The 25127-nt window shown below is 42.9% G+C and overlaps 1 protein-coding gene across 1 annotated transcript in view; it reads left to right on the top strand.

Annotated features, from left to right (window-relative positions):
- LOC129696003 (meckelin-like) overlaps positions 1-22120 on the top strand; it is a 136749-nt gene extending 114629 nt beyond the window's left edge. The window contains exons 30-36 of the mRNA XM_055633424.1: positions 7817-7897; positions 8018-8134; positions 9703-9819; positions 9919-10023; positions 12415-12517; positions 14916-15058; positions 21511-22120. Of these exons, the coding sequence (XP_055489399.1) occupies positions 7817-7897; positions 8018-8134; positions 9703-9819; positions 9919-10023; positions 12415-12517; positions 14916-15058; positions 21511-21591 (747 nt within the window). The 3' untranslated portion in view covers positions 21592-22120. The remainder of the gene's footprint in view (positions 1-7816; positions 7898-8017; positions 8135-9702; positions 9820-9918; positions 10024-12414; positions 12518-14915; positions 15059-21510) is intronic.
- Positions 22121-25127: the final 3007 nt, after the last annotated feature.

The following is a 25127-nucleotide window of genomic DNA, read 5'->3' as shown; positions in this document are numbered from 1 at the left end:
GCTACATCGACAGCTCAGTGCGAAAGGGAGGCTTATCTGGAGTGCCGGGATGTCTAGAGCACAGGGGAGTGGTGACCCAGCTCATCAGAGAAGCCAGGGAGAACAAGGGAGACCTGACAGTGCTCTGGCTTGACCTGGCCAACGCCTACGGCTCCATCCCACACAAGCTGATCCATATAGTCATGGCCAAGCATCATATGCCGGGCCAAGTGGCAGATCTCAGCCTGGACTATTACAACCTGTTCAACATGAGGGTCTCATCAGGGTCAGTAACATCAGAGTGGCACGGACTGGAGTTTGGGATCATCACAGGCTGTACCATCTCTGTGATCCATTTTGCCTTGGCGATGAACATGATCGTCAAGTCTGCTGAGAGAGTGCCGGAGCCCTCGGACTATGTGATGGATGTTTATGTTAAATGTAATTATGTTGTGTCTGGGGTCTATTTGTGTGTAATGTGGCTGCAGCAGAAAACGGCATTTCGTTTGGACCTCCAAGTCAGGAATGCGCCACCACCACCAATCAGAGCCTTCATGGACGAACTGGCTGTCACCAGTGAGTCAGTGCCAGGAGGCAGGTGGATCCTGCAGGGGTTGGAGAAACTGATTGGATGGGCAAGGATGAGGTTTAAGCCAGGAAAATCAATGTCACTGGTGCTGAAGAAGGGCAAAGTCATGGCAGGTTCCGCTTCAGCATCGAAGGGACACCAATCCCAACTGTCTCCAAAAGGCCAGTGAAGAGTCTTGTTTAACAGCAGCCTGAAGGATACAGCATCAATCCAGGCAACCTGTCAGGAACTGGAGAGTTGGTTGAGAGCAGTGGACCGGTTGGGGCTTCCCGGCAAGTTCAAGGCATGGATTTACCAGCATGGTATCCTGCCAAGGATACTCTGGCCACTGCTTGTCTACGAAGTCCCAATATCCATCGTAGAGAGATTGGAGAGGAAAGTCAGCAGCTTTCTCAGGAGGTAGCTGGGACTGCCCAGGAGCCTTAGCAGCATCGCCCTTTACGGAAATAACACCAAGCTCCAGCTGCCCCTTAAGTCCCTGGAGGAGGAGTTTAAGGTGACTCAGGCCAGAGAGTTGATGCTGTACAGGGACTCCAGCGACTCCAAGGTGGCTCAGGCAGAGGTGGAGGTGAAAACTGGGAGGCAGTGCAGAGCCGGCGAAGCCGTGCTGCAAGCGGAGTCTCGGATACGGGAGCAGTGACTCGGAGTGGTGGAAGCAGTGACTCGGGGAAGAGTTGGTCTCGGAATCTTCCCAACTCCCCAGTTTGACAAGGCCAAAGGGAAGGAGAGGTACAGGCTGGTCCAGGAGGAAGTGAGGGCAGTGGTGGAGGAGGAGAGGTCTACCAGAGTGGTTGGCTTGAGGCAGCAGGGGGCCTGGACAAGGTGGGAGCAGGCCATGGACCGAAAAGTCACATGGACTGAGCTCTGGCAGGCTGAACCACAGCGCATCAAGTTCCTGGTCCAGGCACTGCCCAGCCCATCAAACCTCTTCATCTGGGGCAAAGCAGAATCTCCGGATTGCCCGCAATGCTCAGGCAAGGGAACGTTGGAACACATCCTGAGCAGCAGGGCCGGTACACCTGGCGTCACGATCAGGTTCTTAAACCCATTGCAAAAGCCATCAGCATGGGAATCAGCAGCTGCAGACGAGCACGGCCCACCACCCAGATAATTACCTTTGTGAAGGCCGGAGTGCAGCTACCAAGAACCACAGCAGCCAGGAGTCAGGAATTAGTCAGGAATCCTGGCGACTGCACAGCACAGGCAGCTTTCTGTAGACCTGGTGAAATAGCTGAAGTTCCCACAGCACATTGCCACAACCACCCTGAGGCCATCCTGTTCTCAGAGGCGACCAAAAACATCATCTTGTTAGAACTGACAGTGCTGTGGGGGGACCGTCTGGAGGAGGCCCACGAGAGGAAGATGGCCAAGTATGAAGAGCTGGTCATAGACTGCGGTAAGCAGGGCTGGAAGGCAAGGTGTATGTCCATCGAGGTTGGCTGCAGAGGTTTTGCAGGGCAATCACTCTACAAAGCCTTGAGTGCACTGGGCATCAACGGAGTTGCGAGGAGAAGAGCCATCAAGAACACCACTGAGGCAGCGGAAAAGGCCTCGAGATGGCTCTGGATCAGGAGAGAAGGTCCAGGGGGAAGAGCGAATGCCACCTGAACACAAGTCGTGGTCTGATCAACCACGGCTGGGTAGCCTAGGTGAGGGAGTATGATGTTGAAAACCCGAAACACCCAATGACCCCAGGTTACATCACTGATGATGTGTTCAGGAGCATCAAGAGATGGGTTTTTTTAATCAATCTGTTATCTGTCTGTAAGTATGAAAGGGAGTGAGGGGTGGGGGCAAAGGCTTGTGCTTTTTACAAGGGAGGTGCAATGTAATGGTAGAACTGAATGTAGAGAGCCAAATGATTCTGCAGAAGCTTGTGAAGCCTGACTGAATGGCCCCAAGGTTTTCTGATGCTTCACTGGAGGGCTCGTTGCCAGAGGTGGATAGATAAGATATATTTTAACGGCAGGGAGGGAAGTCCTCTGGCCATTAATGTGAGAGGATGTTGGAGATATATTAAAGTGGAAATGATTATTCATAGTAACACTGTTTAGAAAGAAGTCAATAATCTGCTAACTTGAGACCAACATTCATATGCACTACTGGTCTAATCCACTGCTTAATTGATATATCTGTTCAATACCTATCAACAATAGATATCAATATCTTTCAATTTATATTGAACTCTTGAATTCATGTTCTCTATCTGACCCTCATGCACTTAGCATAATTTCCAATGGGCACATCCCCAATTCATAACTCACCTCGACTGGCCACACCCACTCTTTCCAGCATCTGCATTTTTCACAGAGGCTCCCAAAGCTCCCTATTGGAAAATTAATTTCCCTCCTGGGAAAATTGATCAAAATTTCCATATTAATTTCCAGTACGAATACGGAAATTTGATCAATTTCCCTCCTGGGATGAAGTTCTATTGTATCGTATTGTAAAAATAGAATTTCGTTGTACCCTGGTACACGTGATAATAAAGATTTATGTATTTAACTGCTCAACCTCACGTTTCAAATTTTGAATAGGTGCACAGAGCCTCAAAACAGGTACCGTGGCCGATTTAAAATGTCACAATTCTCACTGTGCAAGAAAGAAAACAGTTCACCAATAACTAAGACTGCAGTGACATTTTGACATTAATGATGTTCCTCGGAAAACGTGAATTAAAGTTGATGAGTAAGATTGCAAGAACACTGAGGCCAGATAATCTTAATTCCTGCTCCTTGTTCTGACTTTTAATAGTAAGATTAAACGAGAACTTACCAGTTTGAAGTTTGATCTTTATTTTATGAGGAGCTACGTTGGTGATTACGTGAAGAAGACCCGCCAGTGCGCATGCACGTCAATCTTCAAAGCAGCGGTATGCAATCACAGATAACAGAATATTTAAAGTAACATAGTAAGATCAGCAACATGAGAACTACCATATGACCTTTATGAGAGAGACGGTTGGGCGTGGTGGGCACGTAATCACCAACGTAATTCCTCATAAAATAAAGATCAAACTTCAAACTGGTAAGTTCTCGTTTAATCTTACTATTTTACTTCGGAGTCACGTGAGTGATACCGTGAAGAGTTCAAAGCTCTGTGATTTCATGCCACAGATTCAAATCCCGGTGTCTCACTGCATCGATTGACTCAGAATGAGTGAATAATCAACAATGCATTAAGCATAACATTGATTCAAACGTATTAATGGCATGTGAATAAAGCAATCAATCGCAACCCCTCTATGTCAGGAGAGGCTAAAGTGAACGCAAAACAGAATGGGCAAAACAGCCCTGGTCAGCAATCAGCCTATGGTAAAAAAAAAATGAAAATGCATTCACTTGACCATCCTGCGGTCGCGAGGATATAGCCGATGAGAATGTAATCATTTTTTTTATCTTTTTAGAGTCATACAGTGTGGAAACAGGCACTTCGGCCCAACTTGCCCACAATGCCCAACCTGTGCCATGTACACTAGTCCCTAGTCCCTTCGGCCCACAATGTTTGTGCTGAACACAATGTCAAGTGAAACTGATCCCATCTGCCTGTGCATGATCCATATCCCTCAATTTCCTGCACTTCTACGTGCCTATCTAGCAGCCTCTTAAACAGCACTATCGTATCTACCTCCACCACCACCCCTTGACAATGCATTCCAGGCCCCCACCACGCTCTGTAAAAACATGTTGCGCACATATCCACTAAACTTTCCCCTTCTCACCTTATAGCTATGACCTCTTATGTTGAACATTTCCACAATGGGGAAAAAGGCTCTGACTGTCCATCCTATCTATGCCTCTCATCATTTTATATACTTCTATCAAGTCTCCCCTCAACCTCTGACTTTCCAGAGAAAGCAATCCAAGTTTATCCAACCTCGTGTAGCTGAAACCCTCTAATCCAGGCAGCATTCTGGTAAACCTCTTCTGCACCCTCTCCAAAGCCTCCACATTCTTCCTGTAATGGGAGACCAGAACTGCACGTAATGAGTCAAAATCTTTGAGTGACTACGGGTGATGTCTGTACAGAGTTTGTATCTTCTCCCTGTGACCGCAAGCGTTTTGTCCAGGTTAATTGGCTTCAGTAAAATGGTAAATCGTCCCTCGTGTGTTGAATAGTGTTTTCTGTACAGGGCAATTGCTGGTCAGCATGGACTCAGTGGGCCGAGGGTCCTGTTTCTGCACTGTATCCCGAGAGTCTAAAAGCTGCAGGGTAATTTGTTGCCAGGTACATTGCTGTAGCTTTGTGGAGTACTTTCTTTAAGGTTAAAAATGAGTAGTGAAGTTTCATCACTGACTGAAAAATCAGGCCCAAGGTGTATAACTTGAAGCAAAATAGATTTTCAAATTATTGATTCTAAAAATATGTTAATAGTGCTGTTAACTTACGTTGTGCTGGCATTAAAACATTTTGCTCTACTTTATCTCAGATGAAAAGCTTTCATTCACTGACATCCTATACTATGGCAATGAAGAAACACTTCTAATTTTTGATATGCTGTTCTTCTGTATAGTGGATCTTGCTACCCAAATCTTTTTTTTTGCTTCCTTTCTAACTTACGTACAACAAAAGGTATGTGCACATTTGTACTTTGGACACACAAGTACTGCAAGCAGCAAGATTGTATGAATTATTATAGAATTATCATGCAGCATGGAAACAGGCCTTTCTGCCTAACTCGTCCATGATGACCAACATGCTCTGTCTAAGTTTGTCCCATTTGCTTTGTGTGTGGCAGGTGGAACCTCGGTGTTCAGTTTAGTTTAGTTTAGTTGAGTTTAGCTGTACTGAGGTACAGTGAAAAGCTTTAGTTGTGTGCTAACCAGTCAGCAGAAAGACAATACATGGTTACAATCGAGCCATTCTTCGTGTACAAATACATGATAAGGCATCCCCGGGCGCGTGCTCAGTGCCTGTGCTGCGCAGCTGACAGACGTCTGGACTGACATCTTCAACCTGTCACTTGCCCAAGCAGTTGTCCCCACTTGCCTTAAAGCCACCTCCATCGTGCCAGTGCCAAAACACTCCACTGCGGCAAGCCTCAACGACTTCCGCCCAGTTGCACTTACCCCCATCATCACCAAGTGCTTCGAGAGGCTGGTCCTGGCACACCTCAAAAGCTGCCTACCCCCCACACTGGATCCCTATCAGTTTGCCTACCTCAAGAACAGGAGTACGGAGGGTGCTATCTCAACGGCACTTCACTCCGCCCTCTCCCACCTTGACAACAGAACACTTCGTAAGAATGCTGTTCATCGTAGCTCAGCATTCAACACCATTATTGCATCACAATGATCACCAAACTCGGTAACCTGGGCATCGACCCCTCCCTCTGCAACTGGATACTGGACTCTTCTAACCAACAGACCCCAGTCTGTGAGGTTAGACAAGCACACCTCTTCAACCCTCACCCTGAACACCGGCGTTCCTCAGGTCAGCAGACTCATGACTGTGTGCTGAGCCCCCTCCTCTACTCCCTCTTCACCTATGACTGCACACCTGTACATGGTACTAACACCATCATCAAGTATGCAGATGATACAACGGTGATTGGCCTCATCAGCAACAACGATGAGCTGGCCTACAGGGAGGAGGTCCAGCACTTAGCATCATGGTGCGCTGACAATAACCTGGCCCTTAACTCCAAGAAGACCAAGGAGCTCATTGTAGACTTCAGGAAGTCCAGAGGCGGCACGCACACCCCCATCCACATTAACGGGACGGAGGTGGAACGTGTTTCTAGCTTCAGGTTCCTGGGAGTCAACATCTCCGTTGACCTCTCTTGGACCCACAATACCTCTACTCTGATCAAGAAGGCTCATCAGCATCTCTTCTTCCTGAGGAGACTGAAGAAGGTCCATCTGTCTCCTCAGATCCTGGTGAACTTCTCCCGCTGCACCATCGAGAGCATCCTTACCAACTGCATCACAGTATGGTATGGCAACTGCTCTGTCTCCGACCGGAAGGCATTGCAGAGAGTGGTGAAAATTGCCCAACGCATCACCGGTTCCATTGCTCCCCTCCATTGAGTCTGTCCAAGCAAGCGCTGTCTGCGGAGGGCGCTCAGCATCGCCAAGGACTGCTCTCACCCCAACCATGGACTGTTTACCCTCCTACCATCCGGGAGGCGCTACAGGTCTCTCCGTTGCCGAACCAGCAGGTCGAGGAACAGCTTCTGTCCGGCGGCTGTCACTCTACTAAACAACGTACCTCGGTGACTGCCAATCACCCCCCCCCCCCCCCCGGAGCATTATTATTATTATTTTTGTTTTTTTATTTTTTTTTATTTTACATTCAAATCGTTTGCTATGTCGCTCTTCAAGGGAGATGCTAAATGCATTTAGTTGTCTCTGTACTGTACACTGACAATGACAATTAAAATTGAATCTGAATCTGAATCTGAATCTGAATAATGTTTAGTACAAGATAATGCAGGTGATGCTTGGCCATGTAGCATGCTGAGGCTGTGGGCTCCTTGTGACAACACTGGCCAAGGCCAAGTGCTAGGTGTATCTGAACCCCAATGTTGTCCAGTCCCAGTGCTCCATTACCAGACTCCATGGTGAGTCCAGCAGCAGAGTGGGAAGTCAGATACACCGTCATCTCAATGGAATTGCTGACTTGAGGTATGATTCTGCCCAAAGCATCAGCTGATGACTTTCTCTCAAAGCCATTCTAATGAAAAGTCAGATTAGAAATATTAACTCATTTGGACGCAAAGATACTACCAGATTTGCTGAATATTCCCAGCATTTTCTCTTATAAACACACAAAAGTGGATGGCACGCTGGCGCAGCAGTAGAGTTGTAATCTTAAAGCCCTGTCCCACGGTACGAGTTCATTCCAAGAGTTCTCCCAAGTTCGAACTCGGACATTTACAGTAATGGCCACTTGTCGGTACTCGTGGACATATTTCAACATGCCTGCGTTTGGCCCATATCTCTCTAAACTTGTTCTATTCACGTACATGTCTAATTGCTTCTTAAATGTTGTGATAGTGCCTACCTCAACTACCAGCAGCTTGTTCCATACACCTGCCACCCTTTGTGTGAAAAAGTTACCCTTCAGATTCTTATAAAATCCTTCCCCCTTCACCATAAATCTATGCCCTATGGTACTCGATTCTCCTACTCTGGACAAGAGACTCTGTGTGTCTACCCAATCTGTTTGCCTCTTGATTTTATACACCTCTATAAGATTTTTTTTAAATATTGTTTCAAATGCTGAAATTATTGCTTTTTTTTGTAGATAATTTTCTGTACAAGTATTTACGAACGATTTGTGGAAGACAGAATAAGTCAGTTTATTGATGTTTGCTCAGTTAGTAATGTGAGTACTGAGTACAGTAAGATTTGATGTCTTATTAAATAAATAGTTACACATTTGTTATAATTGTTTTTGCACGATTAAAATAGCTATTCATTGTGGTTCTGCATTATTATTTTGTAGATCTCTGTTATCATTTTCTCACACAAATGCTTTGGATATTACATCCATGGGAGGTCTGTGCATGGTCACTCTGACACTAACATGGAGGAAATGAACCTGAATCTAAAGAGAGAGGCGGTATGATGTTTTACACAGATTTACACACAGTTATTAGCCAAAATAAATGCTGAAAGTGATGAAAGTAAACAATGTGTTTGTGCTGTGAAACGGAGAATTGTTAACGTGTTCACAAGACCAAATCTCCAAGAGCAGAGCCTAGACTTGTTGCAATCCCCAGGATTTCTAATCTAGATTAGATTCTCCTAATTTTGCCAGCATCTAAGAGACAGGGACACCTCAGGCTGTCGCCCAAGTTATTTTTGTTTCTGTGAAGAATTCTGTGTTTAGAAACCTGAAAACACTTCAGTCTGAAGAAGGGTTTTGACCCGAAACGTTGCCTATTTCCTTCGCTCCATAGATGCTGCCTCACCCGCTGACGTTCTCCAGCATTTTTGTCTACCTTCGATTTTCCAGCATCTGCAGTTCATTCTTAAACACTGGTCTTTAATTTCCAGGTTAGGTACCCGCAGCAATGGGAAGTGGATACCACAGCAATGCTTCTGGCAATAGGGCTGAGTGACCAAGATCCAGCCAAATAGGTCTGCAGATGTTTCCACCTGTTATATTATACCATAATTTATCTTTCAATGGCCTTCAGAATTCACAATTTTTCATTTCTAATGTTGTAGCTTTTGTATATTGATTATTTCATATATTTATGAAGAGTTAAACGACCTCTTTTGTTTTCCCGTCTGTGGGAATGATACAAATATATTTTATGGAATTAATTTTGTTTATAGATTGAAAAATCTGTCCGCTTTCTGACAGGTTGATCTCTCAAACAGATACATTTCTGCTTTCCTATGAAACAATTGAAAACTATCCATTGTGTAGTACCTGTGTTAGAATAATTATAAATTGAACACTATTGACCTTGAAACTGATAAAGATTTTATTGTGGGTGCTAATGGGAGTCATATTACTTCCTGCATACCATTTTTTCCAGGATAATAATTTTGCTCCGTAACCCAGCAAAAGCAAAATGTAGTTCAAGCATTTTATTCTTTGAAGCATAAATTTCATCAGTCCCCAGGCATTGACATAATTTTGAGCATTTCTATGTTTTTTCCAATGCATACTTTCAGCAAATAACTATGGCCATTTTTTTGTGTACACAGTCCTATTTGGGAGCTATGCCCACTGATTATGTCCAGTAAATTAAGGGTATGTCATTTCTGGAATCTACCAACATGGAGCCAAAAGTTAAGACTTTCTATTGGAAGATTACTCTCTCAAAAGTCACCTCTTTTATGTTTTGCATGATTCTCAAGGCGATGTGTTCTTATTTCATTTTATTTTGTATCATTTATTTGTTCTCTTGTTGTTGGAATTAAAAAAATAAAATGAAAATGGATCGTGACCCTTCTTCAGACGGAATGTTTGTTCTGAAGAAGTGTCTCGACCTGAAACGTTACCTATCCATTTTTTCCAGAGATGATGCCTGACCTGCTGAGTTACTTCAGCATTTTGTGTCTATCTTTGTCACAAAATTAGCATCTGCAGCTCATTTTAATTAAACAATAAGTGAATACACATCAGTTTAATTTGTGTAAACGTTCTGATTGCAAATAATTATTACTTCACAGGAAAACCTATGTGGTCAAAGAGGCTTGGTTCCCAACACAGAAACTGAGACATTTCAGATATTCATCACAAGCAAACTCAGAGAGCAATATGACAAGATTCGAGAGCCGCTAAATTGGGTTTGTGTAATAATTTATTACCATATGACTTTGTCAACAAATAAATTAAATAGAAAGCAATTCAAATGTTCTATTCTGTCATTTTAATCAATTTTTCAGATCAGATCACCTGGCCACCTGGTGAATAATGCGGAGGATGCTGTTGAACAAAGAATGAAGGCCTATAATACCACAAATAGATTTCTTGGATCATTCATTGATCATGTAGGCATATTGTTATTTTTGATCGTTTTACCAGCAATAGCAATGTATTCTGTTAGTCTCTGTCAAAGCTTTTGGAATAATACTGGTTATCATAAAATACTTAATGTAATAAAAAGGAACTGCAGATGCTGGTTTATACCAAAGGTAGACACAAAATGCTGGAGTAACTCAGTGGTTCTGGAAAAGGAACCCGACCCAAAATATCACTTATCCATTTTCTTCAAAGAAGCTGCCTGACCCGCTGAGTTACTCCAGCATTTCGTGCCTATCATTGGTATAAACCACCATCTGCAGTTCCTTTTTTATTATATTTTGACTGCTGCGCTGTGAAGTCTCTTCAGGGTATGCCTACTTTGAAGAACTTTTCCTCCTCTCTAGGTTTGAAGAAGGACCCTGACCCGAAAAGTCACTTATCCATTTCTCCAGAGATGCTGCCTGACCCTCTCAGTTATTCCATCATTTTATCTATTTTGATATCTATTTCCATCTGCAGTTCCTTGTTTCTATACTTACTTTACCTTGACCTCTGATCCTTGTGGTACAGGCAAAATGCAGGCAAATGTTCTGGTAGGCAAGGACAAGTGGGGCTGAAGGACCTGTTTCCACACCGTATAGTTCTATGACTTCATGACCCTCATCTTATATAATTAGAATTTTGATTCTTGTATTTTCTTTTTGTGTTCAAATTCCTCAATATTTTTAGATTTGGAAAATTGTCTGACAGATATATTAAAGCTTTGCAAAGTCTAGTGGAGATCATCCTGTCAAAAGTTGAGCATTAATGACTGATGATTCATAAAGCCATTAACAGAAAAGAAAACCCTTAGATTAGATTACTGGTTGATATTGCATTAGAGTTAATAATTACATCAGTATTGATTTATTACATTGATATGCTTGTACAAAAGGAAATTAGGAACATTCCTTGTCAGTCTTGCTGCTAACAGTTAAATCTGTGCTATATATATCATCCCTACATCCCTACAAGTTTGTTATTATTCATATGAGGATCGTGAAGGAAACAAGGGACAGCTTCTTACCAGCTGTTATCAAGCAACTGAATTATCCCACCACAACTAGAGAGCAGTCCTGAACTACTAACTACTTAATTGGTGACACTCGGAATATCTTTGATCGGACTTTTTACCTTGCACTAAACGCTAATCGCTTATCATGTATCTATACACTGTAAATGGTTCGATTGTAATCATGTATTGTCTTTCCGCGCTGGTTAGCACGCAACAAAAGCTTTTCACTGGTACCTCGGTACACGTGACAGTAAACTAGACTAAAACTGAAATGTCCGACATGATATATACGATAGGTGACTGTAGTGGCTATAAATTGTAAAAAAAAATAAACAAGCTGCTCGAGGAACTCAGTGGGTCAGGCGTTCGTGGAGGGAAAGGGATGGTTGACATTTTGGGTTGGGACCCTGCATCAGAACTCCCGTATTTTGTTTTTTTGCCACCAGATTACGGCATCTACAGTCACCTGTGTCTCTATGATATATGTCCAAGTCTGATTCTGGCCTTTTGGCCAACCCTGAATATCATCACCAAGTCATTGAAGGTCTTTGGTTAACCGTCCAATAATAAGCCATTTTCAGATTGGCTGGTTACAACCTTCAAGATACTTCAAAATCAGTGATATATCAAAGCCTGACAGTTCAACAAAGATGGACAGGGAAAGTAGCTTATAAATCAGGCACAGAGTGATATGGAAGGTAGGTCAACTCAAGCACAGTCAGTCAACCCAGTGATATATAGAGAGGTTAAGTGAGATGGGGAAAGAATGGAGCAGAGAGGTAAGTGTGGAAAAACGTGAGGTTATTCAATTTAGTTGAAAGGGTAGAAAAGCAGGGAATTATTTAAATTACAGGTCTTCAGAAAGATCTTGTTAATGGGATAGTTTTAAACGCATCCAACAGCTGTTGTCAATGCTGTTGGCACTGGATGGTCTGTCCTTGACATTGCTGCTCCAAGCAATTTGCAACCATAGTGCTATTATTTATGATGTGACTGTACGGTTTTGATCAGTTTTGAGCACCACCAAGCTTAACCGTGTCATCCACTTTAAAGCACCCAACCCTGTTCTTATTGACCACCTCCAGCAACCATTTAGAGTTGGCGATCAACCAATTTTGTTTAATATGCAAGCCAATTATTTTCCAGGCAGGGTTCCATTAATTCTTTTCATGTTTAGAGAGCCTCATAAAAATTATCGTTTTTATCTTTGTGTTTTCGTTTCCGAATTTCAATAATTGCAGTTCTTCCTTTCAATGCAAAAGCAGTTTTCAGAATTCACTCCCTGGTTAAATAAGGTCATTCTGCTAACAATGTTACCACTTAAAAAAAGCTTTGAAATTGTATTTTTTTGGTCTGGTTACAGGCTCTTCGTGACATGGATTACATTGTGCAAGATAAACTGTTATTGGAAAGAATAATAGGGATGGAGCTGCATGAACCAATAGACAAGACGATTTTTTATAATGGTATAATTTCCATTTATACGCTCTGTTTCCTGCTTTCCTGATTTAAATACAATATTTGCATTGATTCTAAAATCTAATAATCAGTTGTAATATTTTAATAATAAGTCACCAATTCATGTTTCATCACAGGAAAAGGAACTTTAAGTAACCATTCGAAGTTTTGGATGAAATAATTTTATTTTATTTATTTTAATGAAATACAGTTTATTTAAGATCCAGTTACTTATCGCAATGAATTAATGACAACATTTTAAGGATAGTTACTTATCTGAAGATGAGTTAATGACGGAAATAGTTTAATTGTCAAATATTTTATTGTGCACTACATTTAATTATAGTATCACCAATGGACAAAAACAGAACAGATTATGTAAAAAATATTTTTTCTCAAGCATAACCACATGCCTGACCCGTTAAGTTATTCCTGAGTGTCTAATTTTGGTTTAAACCAGCATCTGCAGTTGCTTTTTATTACATTAGGATATTTTCCCTACCAAAGTGAGATTAGCTTTCCCTTAATTCATTTGGCATCATTCTTGCAGCTATGTAATGAATATTGGACATATATCTACCAGCTCAGCAGACTTGATGGTTGACATCCATTTGGCAAGACGAGAAGACGTTACCCATCAACACACTTTATATGTATTTAGGACACAGAAAGATATTTGTTTCAGACAAACAGTTGGCAAAATAAAATGGCCACCAGGTTCATAAATTGCATTAAGAAATATCGAAAGCATTATGTCCATAAATTATAGGAGCAGAATTTGGCCATTCGGCTCATCGTCTACTCTGTCATTCAATCATGGTTGATCTATCTTTCCCTCTTAACACCATTCTCCTGCCTTCTCCCAATAACCCGTGGCACCCGTACATCAGGAATCTGTCAATCTTTGCCTTAAAAATATCCATTGATGGCCTCCACAGTCTCCTATGGCAATGAGTTCCACAGATTCGCCACCATCTGACGAATGAAATTCCTCCTCATCTCCATTCGAAAGATATGTCCTTTAATTCTGAGGCTATGGCCTCTGGTCCTCGACTCTCCCACTAGTGGAAACATTCTCTTCGCATCCACTCTATCCAGGCCTTTTACTATTGGCTAAGTTTCTATGAGGTCCCCCCTCATCCCCCTAAACTCCAGTGTGTACAGGTCCAGTGCCATCAAACTCTCATCATATGTTAACCCAATCATTCCTAAAATCATTCTCGTAAACCTCCTCTGGACCCTCTCCAATGCCAGCAGATCCTTCCTCAGATATGGCTATGCCCTCATATGATCTGGATTGGATACATTTCTGATATTTGAGCATATGTCGCCATAATTCTGGAAACTGAAAGCAACTCCAATATTTCTTTCGATACGCAGTTTGACTTGAAAATGTAAAGTTGCTACCTGGTGCATTCCACAACCTTGTTGTGTTGCAATTAAGGGAAATCATTGAAGTTGAAATGAACTTAACCTAATCAACCTTGGGAAGATTATATTCTGTTGCATGAGGACCGAATACTCGTTTAATGACATTCTACAACATAATTATTGTTTACATAAAATATCTTCCTTGTAAACCTAATTTTCTGTATCTGAGATATAATTCCTGCATAAAAATAGGATTTTAATAAAAATAAGATATTATAAAATAAATCTTATTGAAGTTAATCCATGAAGTTTCAACATCTGCCCTTATAAATCCACAATGTTTGTGCTGAACACAATGCCAAGCTAAACTGATCCCATCTGCCTGTGCATGATCCATATCCCTCCATTTCCTGCACTTCTACGTGCCTATCTAACAGCCTTCTAAATGGCACTATCGTATCTACCTCCACCACCACCCCTTGACAATGCGTTCCAGGCCCCCACCACGCTGTGTAAAAACATGTCGCACACATATCCACTAAACTTTCCCCTTCTCATCTTATAGCTATCCCTCTTATGTTGAACATTTCCACCCTGGGGGAAAAGGCTCTGACTGTCCACCCTATCTATGCCTCTCATCATTTTATATACTTCACTCAAGTCTCCCCTCAACCTCTGACTTTCCAGAGAAAACAATCCAAGTTTATCCAACCTCGTGTAGCTGAAACCCTCTAATCCAGGTAGCATTCTGGTAAACCTCTTCTGCACCCTCTCCAAAGCTTTGACATTCTTCCTGTAATGGGGAGACCAGAACTGCACACAATGAGTCAAAGTCTTTGAGTGACTGCGGGTGATGTCTGTACAGAGTTTGTACATTCTCCCTGTGACCGCGAGCATTTTGTCCAGGTTAATTGGCTTCAGTAAAATTGTAAATCGTCCCTCGTGTGTTGAATATATCGTGTGTTGAAATATGTTAATAGTGCTGTTAACTTTTGTTGTGCTGGCATTAAAACATTTTGCTCTACTTTATCTCAGATGAAAAGCTTTCATTCACTGACATCCTATACTATGGCAATGAAGAAACACTTCTAATTTTTGATATGCTGTTCTTCTGTATAGTGGATCTTGCTACCCAAAATTTTTTTTTTGCTTCCTTTCTAACTTACATACAACAAAAGGTATGTGCACATTTGTACTTTGGACACACAAGTACTGCAAGCAGGAAGATTGTATGAATTGTTATAGAATTATCATGCAGCATGGAAACAGGCCTTTCGGCCTAACTCGTCCATGATGACCAACATGCTCTGTCTAAGTTTGTCCCATTTGCTTTGTGTGTGGCAGGTGGAACCTCAGTGTTCAGTTTAGTTTAGTTTAGTTGAGTTTAGCTGTACTGAGGTACAGTGAAAAGCTTTAGTTGTGTGCTAACCAGTCAGCAGAAAGACAATACATGGTTACAATCGAGCCATTCTTCGTGTACAAATACATGATAAGGGAATAACGTTTAGTACAAGATAATGCAGGTGATGCTTGGCCATGTAGCATGCTGAGGCTGTGGGCTCCTTGTGACAACACTGGCCAAGGCCAAGTGCTAGGTGTATCTGAACCCCAATGTTGTCCAGTCCCAGTGCTCCATTACCAGACTCCATGGTGAGTCCAGCAGCAGAGTGGGAAGTCAGATACACCGTCATCTCAATGGAACTGCTGACTTGAGGTATGATTCTGCCCAAAGCATCAGCTGATGACTTTCTCTCAAAGCCATTGTAATGAAAAGTCAGATTAGAAATATTAACTCATTTGGACGGCAAAGATACTGCCAGATGTTCTGAATATTCCCAGCATTTTCTCTTATAAACACACACAAAAGTGGATGGCACGCTGGCGCAGCAGTAGAGTTGTAGCCTTAAAGCCCTGTCCCACGGTACGAGTTCATTCCAAGAGTTCTCCCGAGTTCGAACTCGGAGATTTACGGTAATTTCCACTTGTCGGTACTCGTGGACATATTTCAACATGTTGAAAAATCTTCACGAGTCTTCCCGTGCTTACCTGCCGTTAACGAGTCTTCCCGAGTACCTGCCGTTAGCGTTACGAGCCGCTAAGAGACGTCCCCGATCTCCGACGTACCCGCTACGTTCATTCTCCGTGCTTACCACAAGTTTGATTTTTTTTAAACTCGGGAGAGCTCTTGGAATGAACTCGTACTGTCGGACAGGGCTATTACAGCGCTAGAGACCGGGGTTTAATACTGATTACGGGTGTTGTCTGCACGGCGTTTGTACGTTCTCCCTATGACCACGTGTGTTGTCTCCAGGTGCTCCGGCTTCCTCCCACATTCCAAAGGCATGCTGGTTTGTATTGGTTTCTGTAAATTGCCCTCGTGTGTAGTAAAACAGGAGTAGTGAGGAGCACCGCCTACATTCTAGCAGTCTGATGAATGGTCTTGATCCGAAACATCACCTACTCCTTTTCTCCAGAGATGCTGCCTGACCCGCTGAGTTCCTCTATCCTGTGAAACGTCACCTATCCATGTTCTCCAGAGATGCTGCCTGACCCGCTGAGTTACTCCAGCATTTTGTAGGAGTGTACAAAATGGGAAGTACAACATAGAAACATAGAAACATAGAAATTAGGTGCAGGAGTAGGCCATTCGGCCCTTCGAGCCTGCACCGCCATTTAATATGATCATGGCTGATCATCCAACTCAGTATCCCGTACCTGCCTTTTCTCCATACCCTCTGATCCCCTTGGCCACAAGGGCCACATCTAACTCCCTCTTAAATATAGCCAATGAACTGGCCTCAACTACCCTCTGTGGCAGAGAGTTCCAGAGATTCACCACTCTCTGTGTGAAAAAAGTTCTCCTCATCTCGGTTTTAAAGGATTTCCCCCTTATCCTTAAGCTGTGACCCCTTGTCCTGGACTTCCCCAACATCGGAAACAATCTTCCTGCATCTAGCCTGTCCAAACCCTTAAGAATTTTGTAAGTTTCTATAAGATCCCCTCTCAATCTCCTAAACTCTAGAGAGTATAAACCAAGTCTATCCAGTCTTTCTTCATAAGACAGTCCTGACATCCCAGGAATCAGTCTGGTGAACCTTCTCTGCACTCCCTCTATGGCAATAATGTCCTTCCTCAGATTTGGAGACCAAAACTGCACGCAATACTCCAGGTGTGGTCTCACCAAGACCCTATACAACTGCAGTAGAACCTCCCTGCTCCTATACTCAAATCCTCTTGCTATGAAAGCCAACATGCCATTCGCTTTCTTTACTGCCTGCTGCACCTGCATGCCTACCTTCAATGACTGGTGTACCATGACACCCAGGTCTCGCTGCATCTCCCCCTTTCCCAATCGGCCACCGTTTAGATAATAATCTGCTTTCCCGTTTTTGCCACCAAAATGGATAACCTCACATTTATCCACATTAAACTGCATCTGCCAAACATTTGCCCACTCACCCAGCCTATCCAAGTCACCTTGCAGTCTCCTAGCATCCTCCTCACACCTAACACTGCCCCCCAGCTTAGTGTCATCCGCAAACTTGGAGATATTGCCTTCAATTCCCTCATCCAGATCATTAATATATATTGTAAATAGCTGGGGTCCCAGTACTGAGCCTTGCGGTACCCCACTAGTCACTGCCTGCCATTGTGAAAAGGACCCGTTTACTCCTACTCTTTGCTTCCTGTTTGCCAGCCAGTTCTCTATCCACATCAATACTGAACCCCCAATGCCATGTGCTTTAAGTTTGTATACTAATCTCTTATGAGGGACCTTGTCAAAAGCCTTCTGGAAGTCCAGATACACCACATCCACTGGTTCTCCCCTATCCACGCTACTAGTTACATCCTCGAAAAATTCTACAAGATTCGTCAGACATGATTTACCTTTCGTAAATCCATGCTGACTTTGTCCAATGATTTCACCACTTTCTAAATGTGCTGCTATCCCATCTTTAATAACTGACTCTAGCAGTTTCCCCACTACCGATGTTAGGCTAACTGGTCTGTAATTCCCCGTTTTCTCTCTCCCTCCCTTCTTAAAAAGTGGGGTTACGTTTGCTACCCGCTAATCCTCTGGAACTACTCCAGAATCTAAGGAGTTTTGAAAGATTATTACTAATGCATCCACTATTTCTGGAGCTACTTCCTTAAGTACTCTGGGATGCAGCCTATCTGGCCCTGGGGATTTATCGGCCTTTAATCCATTCAATTTACCCAACACCACTTCCCGACTAACCTGGATTTCACTCAATTCCTCCACCTCCTTTGACCCGCGGGCCCCTGCTATTTCCGGCAGATCATTTATGTCTTCCTTAGTGAAGACGGAACCAAAGTAGTTATTCAATTGGTCCGCCATATCCTGGTTCCCCATGATCAACTCACCTGTTTCTGACTGCAAGGGACCTACATTTGTTTTAACTAATCTCTTTCTTTTCACATATCTATAAAAACTTTTGCAGTCAGATTTTATGTTCACTGCCAGTTTTCTTTCATAATCCATTTTTCCTTTTCTAATTAAGCCCTTCGTCCTCCTCTGCTGGTCTCTGAATTTCTCCCAGTCCTTCGGTATGCTGCTTTTTCTGGCTAGTTTGTACGCATCATCCTTTGCTTTGATACTATCCCTGATTTCCCTTGTTATCCATGGATGCACTACCTTCCCTGATTTATTCTTTTGCCAAACTGGGATGAACAATTTTTGTAGTTCATCCATGCAGTCTTTAAATGCCTTCCATTGCATATCCACCGTCAACCCTTTTAGAATTAATTGCCAGTCAATCTTGGCCAATTCACGTCTCATACCCTCAAAGTTACCTTTCTTTAAGTTCAAAACCATTGTTTCTGAATTAACAATGTCACTCTCCATCCTAATGAAGAACTCAACCATATTATGGTCACTCTTGCCCAAGGGGCCACGCACAACAAGACTACTAACTAACCCTTCCTCATTACTCAATACCCAGTCTAAAATAGCCTGCTCTCTCGTTGGTTCCTCTACATGTTGGTTTAGATAACTATCCCGTATACATTCCAAGAAATCCTCTTCCTCAGCACCCCTGCCAGTTTGATTCACCCAATCTATATGTAGATTGAAGTCACCCATTATAACTGCTTTGCCTTTGTCGCAAGCATTTCTAATTTCCTGTTTGATGCCATCCCCAACTTCACTACTACTGTTAGGTGGCCTGTACACAACACCCACCAGCGTTTTCTGCCCCTTATTGTTTCGCAGCTCTACCCATACCGATTCCACATCCTCCAAACTAATGTCCTTCCTTTCCATTGCGTTAATCTCCTCTCTAACCAGCAACACTACCCCACCTCCTTTTCCTTTCTCTCTATGTCTCCTGAATATTGAATATCCCGGGATGTTCAGCTCCCAGCCTTGGTCACCCTGGAGCCATGTCTCCGTGATCCCAACTATATCATAATCATTAATGGCTATCTGCACGTTCAACTCATCCACCTTATTACGAATACTCCTTGCATTGAGACACAAAGCCTTCAGGCTTGTTTTTACAACACACTTACCCCTTATACAATTATGTTGAAAAGTGGCCCTTTTTGATTTTTGCCCTGGTTTTGTCTGCCTGCCACTTTTACTTTTCACCTTGCTACCTATTGCTTCTACCTTCATTTTACACCCCCCTGCCCCTCTGCTCTTGTACCCATCCCCCTGCCATATTAGTTTAAATCCTCCCCGACAGCAGTAGCAAACACCCCCCCCAAGGACATTGGTTCCATTCCATTCCAGGTGCAGACCGTCCTGTTTGTACTGGTCCCACCTCCCCCAGAACTGGTTCCAATGCCCTAAAAATTTGAATCCCTCCCCCTTGCACCATTTTTCAAGCCACGTATTCATCTGCAATATCCTCCTATTTCTGCTCTGACTGGCCCGTGGTACTGGTAGTAAAACAGAGATTATTACCTTTGAGGTCCTACTTTTAAGCTTATCTCCTAGCTCCCTAAATTCATCCTTTAGGACCTCATCCCTTTTTTTACCTATATCGTTGGTGCCAATATGCACCACGACAATTGGCTGTTCACCCTCCCCCTCCAGAATGTTCTGCAGCCGTTCAGTGACATCCCTGACCCTTGCACCAGGGAGGCAACATACCATCCTGGAGTCTCTTTTGCGGCCGCAGAAACGCCTATCTATTCCCCTGACAATTGAATCCCCTATTACTATTGCCCTTCCACTCTTTTTCCCCCCCTCATGTGCCGCAGCCACCCATGGTGCCATGAACTTGGCTGCTGCTGCATTCCCCTGATGAGCAATCTCCCTCAACAGTTTCCAAAATGGTATACCTGTTTAGGAGGGAGATGACCGCAGGGGACTCCTGCACTACCTGCCTACTGCTTTGCTGACTATTGGCCACCCGTTCCCCTTCCGTCCTCTTACCTTTTACCTGCGGTGTGACCAACTCACTGTACGTGCTGTCCACGACTTTCTCAGCGTCGTGGATGCTCCAGTATGAATCCAACCGCAGCTCCAATCGTTCAATGCGGTCTGTCAGGAGCTGCAGCTGTACACACTTCCTGCAAACGTAGTCACCAGGGACAGGGTGTCCTTGTTCATCAGTCACTGAAAGTAAGAATGCAGGTACAGCGGGCAGTGAAGAAAGCTAATGGCATGTTGGCCTTCATAATATAGGAGCAAATATAGGCGCATGTTGGCCTTCATAATATAGGAGTTGAGTATAGGAGCAAACGGTCCTTCTACTGTTGTACAGGGTCCTAGTGAGACCACACCTGGAGTATTGTGTGCAGTTTTGGTCTCCAAATTTGAGGAAGAACATTCTTGCTATTGAGGGAGTGCAACGTTGGTTCACGAGGTTAATTCCTGGGATGGCGGGACTGTCATGTTGAAATAATGGAGCGACTGGGCTGGTATACACTGGAATTTAGAAGGATGATAGGGAATCTTATTGAAACATATAAGATTATTAAAAGATTGGACACGCTAGAGGCAGGAAACATGTTCCCGATGTTGGAGGAGTCCAGAACCAGGGGCCACTGGCAACCGGCAACCATATTACCCCCACCCCCCCTACCTGTTATTCTTTGGAGATGTTATTTTACATAATTACATGTGTATGATGACAACATTGAAATTAGCTGTAATGATAATTATAGTCAGTGAAGATTTGGGGTACCAATGCCATGATTAGTGACCACTGCAGCATAGTTGTGCACATTTTACAAATATCCAAATTAATCTAAAGTTAAACATTGGCTTTTTCCAATGGGACTTTTTTTTTTACTCTGCCCTTTTAAACCAGGGAGATGAAACATTGAGTAGTAAGGATTGCATTCTGGAATTCCCAGCTATTTCCACAATGCCACAAGAAGTGGAGCATGCAGTATTACAGAGAGAAAATAAGGAACCCTCAAAGTGTCCACTGTCACATATTGACCACGTGGTCAGGGTAGCAAAGATTAGCTAGCACTGGTGGAATTGTGCTTTAAACTGCTATATGGAGAAGCTGGAAGAAATAATCTATAGGTGCAGTCATGAGGTTGGGACTAGATGGCGCAGGTTTAATGGAATGAATGGCTTCCTTTGGTGATTTAATCTTTTGATTCCATAAATACCTCTATAAAACGTTGCCTTCTTTCTGATTCCAAGATTTTTCAGTTCATTCGTAATGCAGCCGGACGTAAGAACCTGGCTGCAAAAACACTAATCGATGAAAGATTCCTCCTCTGATATGCACAGAAATTGAGGAGCCAATTGGGAGGACGCCTGTCAACTGCAGCTCGAGAATTAAAAACAGCTCTCTCTTGGACAGTTCCATATATTTCTCATTAAGTAAAAAATAATAATATTGTTTGCATTAGTTGTGAATAGAAACTTGCAGTAGCGATATTGCATCACAACAACATACAGCTGTATATACCAATTTGGCATGTGTTCACTCGAGAGTCTTTACTTAATTACAGATTTTTTCCTGTTCCTTTACCTTTACATAAATCCCATCCTCTGCAAAATTGATGGGTGCGTGATTTCTGTGGATGTTATTTTATACCTAAGCAATGGTAGATACTTTAAGGTTTTTTTTTGTGGTGATTTATCATCCCATGGAATATGCGTAGTTTCTGCTCTTTAAGGTTTGTAAAGCACATTAGAGCACAGTTACAAATGTGTGAATCAAATTTATCATTTAAATCTGGAGGGCGATATTTGAAAATGTTTTTAATTTTGCCTGTAAACGTATCTTATTTATATATTTAATAAAACAATTTTCATTGCAGTATTGTGTTTCCCATTGTATGTAGATTCATTAAATTCTCTGTAATATTCTGAGGAATTTTGATCATTCCATTTTGGAGCAGGGAATTTTAGCTGCAAACCAGATTCTGAATGGGGCACAGCGATTTATAGTGCCGCTGTGGATCATGACTACTTACGTTAAGAAATGAAAATGTGTATGTTGTGACTCAATAAGCCACACAGAGACTGAAGCTGATGTGAAAGGTCTTTATTCATCACAAATGAGGGGGGGAGACCACATTGAAACAGATTAGTGAAAGGCTTGGATAGATTGGATGTGGAGAGGATGTTGGGAGAATCTAGGACCGGAAGTCATAGCCTCAGAATTAAAGGACAGTCTTTTACGAAGGAGATGAGGAGAAATTCATTTAGTCAGAGGGTGGTGAATCTGTAGAATTCTTTGCCACAGAAGGCTGCGCCAGTGGATATTTTTACGGCAGTGATAGATAGATTCTTGATCATTAAAGGTGTCAAAGGTTATGGGGAGAAGGCAGGAGAATGGGGTTTAGAGGGAAAGATAGATCAGCAATTATTGAATGGCGTAGTAGACTTGATGGGCCGAATGGCCTAATTCTACTCCTATCACTTACGATCTTATGACAAACATGAGGGCTTTCTGGAGGTTATCTGGTGGAAGGCTGTGCCCTGGAAAAAAAACAGTAGAATCTCCCCAAACCCGAAACGTCACCCATTCCTTCTCTCCAAAGATGCTGCCTGACCTGCTGAGTTACTCCAGCATTTTGTGTCTACCTCCCCAAAGCCAAACCACATAGAAGTTAAATAGACACAAAATGCTGGAGTAACTCAGCGGGACAGGCGGCATCTCTGGAGAGGAGGAATGGGTGACGTTTCGGGTTAAGACCCTATTCATGAGGGTCTGAAGAAGGATCTCAACCGAAACGTCAGCCATTCCTTCTCTCTAAAGATGCTGCCTGTCCTGCTGAGTTACTCCAGCATTTTGCGTCTATCTTTGGTGTAAACCAGCATCTGCAGTTCCTTCCTACACAGAGTTTAAATAGGCTGAACGACATATAATTTCAATAGTTACAATTGCATAGATGACTTCAACATATTAATGTTAAAAATTGACCCATTGAATGACATGTTTACAGCGGGAGAGCATCTGAGAAGATACCTCTGAATATTCAAAACATCTTAGTTTGGTCAAAATAATTCACATGGATGGTCTAAATGCTGTTGAGGCCAAAACCTTCAGACACTCAGATTAATGATGTGAGAACTGACACTGGGTACAAAATGCCCCAATTATTCATAAACAGAGCAAAGTTGCCAATGATCATGTTTGTCGTGATAAGTGACAAAATCATTCAGGACTGGGATCCTTCTTTGATCAAGGGTGCAAAATAACTGAACTGTGACGCCTTCATGCCCACGTTGGTTTTGCATACAGCCTGTCATCGCTGGCGACTCGCCAGCAGCCTCGTGAGAAGGTCCAGCCTCAAGAGCTCAATAACAACTCCAAGGTCAGATGCACTAATTGGCCTTATCTACACACGGGTTATGATTGGTGAGAATGTAGGTAAAAGGGGCTTCTGGAATAAACAAGACAAGGTGTCTGGCTCAGCTACATGACGTTGGTTCTTTGCTTTCAGTCGTGGGATTCAGTAGATCCTACAACTGGTGACCCCTTTAAGAAAATGTAACATTTAAGAAACATTTAGACATGGATAGGACAGGTTCAGAGGGATATGGGCCAAACGCAAGCAGTGTAGATTGGACATGTTTGTCGGTGTGGGCAAGTTGGGCCGAAAGGCCTGTTTCCACGCTGTATAACTATGACTAATACTACTTTTAACATGATAGAAATTGCCAATCATTCCTTGATTCTGGATGAGAATCATTGTTTTATTTGCTATTTCCCTATTAAACATTTTTTTGGGAGAAATAGCAGTTCACTTGTTAACGCATAGCCACATACCACTCAACTATAGACACAAAGTCCTGGAGTAACTCAACAAGTCAGGCAGGCAGCATCTATGAACATGGAACATGGGTGATGTTTCAGGTCGAATCCATCAGATCACCTGTTCCTTCTCTCCAGAGATGCTACCTGTCCCGCTGAATCACTCCGGCTTTTTGTGTCTGTCTTTGGTTTAAATCAGCATGTGCAGTTCCTTCTTACACACTTCTTCAGGCTGGAAGCAGGATCCCGATCCGAAACGTCACCTATCCGTGTTCTCCAGAGATTCTGCCTGACCCGCTGAGTTCCTCCAGCACTTTGTGCCTTTTTTTTGTAAACCGACATATGCAGGTTCCTTGTACCGTCACATACCACTCGGTTCTTTTCCTTTCAGACTTCAGCCTTTCTGTAAACCTCTTTAAAAGGAGCTAATTATTTACTTAAAAATTGTCAAGTGGTCTTCCACCTGTGGGTGGCACTATAGGCTGGGCTCTGCTTCATGCAAGGCTTCTTCAGGGAACATCTAGGTACTAGAGTCCTGATCTAGTGGGGAGTTATAGGAATGACAGGAATCTGCATTAGTGTTCAAGTGTGCCACAGGTAAAATGGAACACTACACCCAGTGCCTGTCCAGTTCCAGGTTACATATTACAACAGTCTCGACCCGAAACATCACCCATTCCTTCTCTCCAGAGATGCTGCCTGTCCCGCTGAGTTACTCCAGCACTTTGTGTATACATTGCAATAGGTTGGCTGGAGTCGCAAGCCCAGATCTCTGCCCTTTAACTGCTAATAATACATTGCCTGTAATGTCACCGATGAAATTGCAGATAAAAATCAAGCCAGATGATGCCAATGAAAAGGAGCTGAGTTATATTTATCCTGGAGAACTGCCTGACCTTCAAGTGTTCACCTCAGAGTGCAGTCAAGACCAATTAATAGAGGCTTTAGTTCCACTACAGAATTGGGTGCCAATTGGCTTCATATATTACAAAAGATTACATTGGATCATAAATTCATAAGTGCTAGGAGCAGAATTTGGCTTTTTGCA

This window comes from Leucoraja erinacea, chromosome 4, assembly GCF_028641065.1.
Source record: "Leucoraja erinacea ecotype New England chromosome 4, Leri_hhj_1, whole genome shotgun sequence".
Classification (NCBI taxonomy): Eukaryota; Metazoa; Chordata; class Chondrichthyes; order Rajiformes; family Rajidae; genus Leucoraja; species Leucoraja erinaceus.
This window is presented reverse-complemented; position numbering and strand designations above follow the sequence as displayed.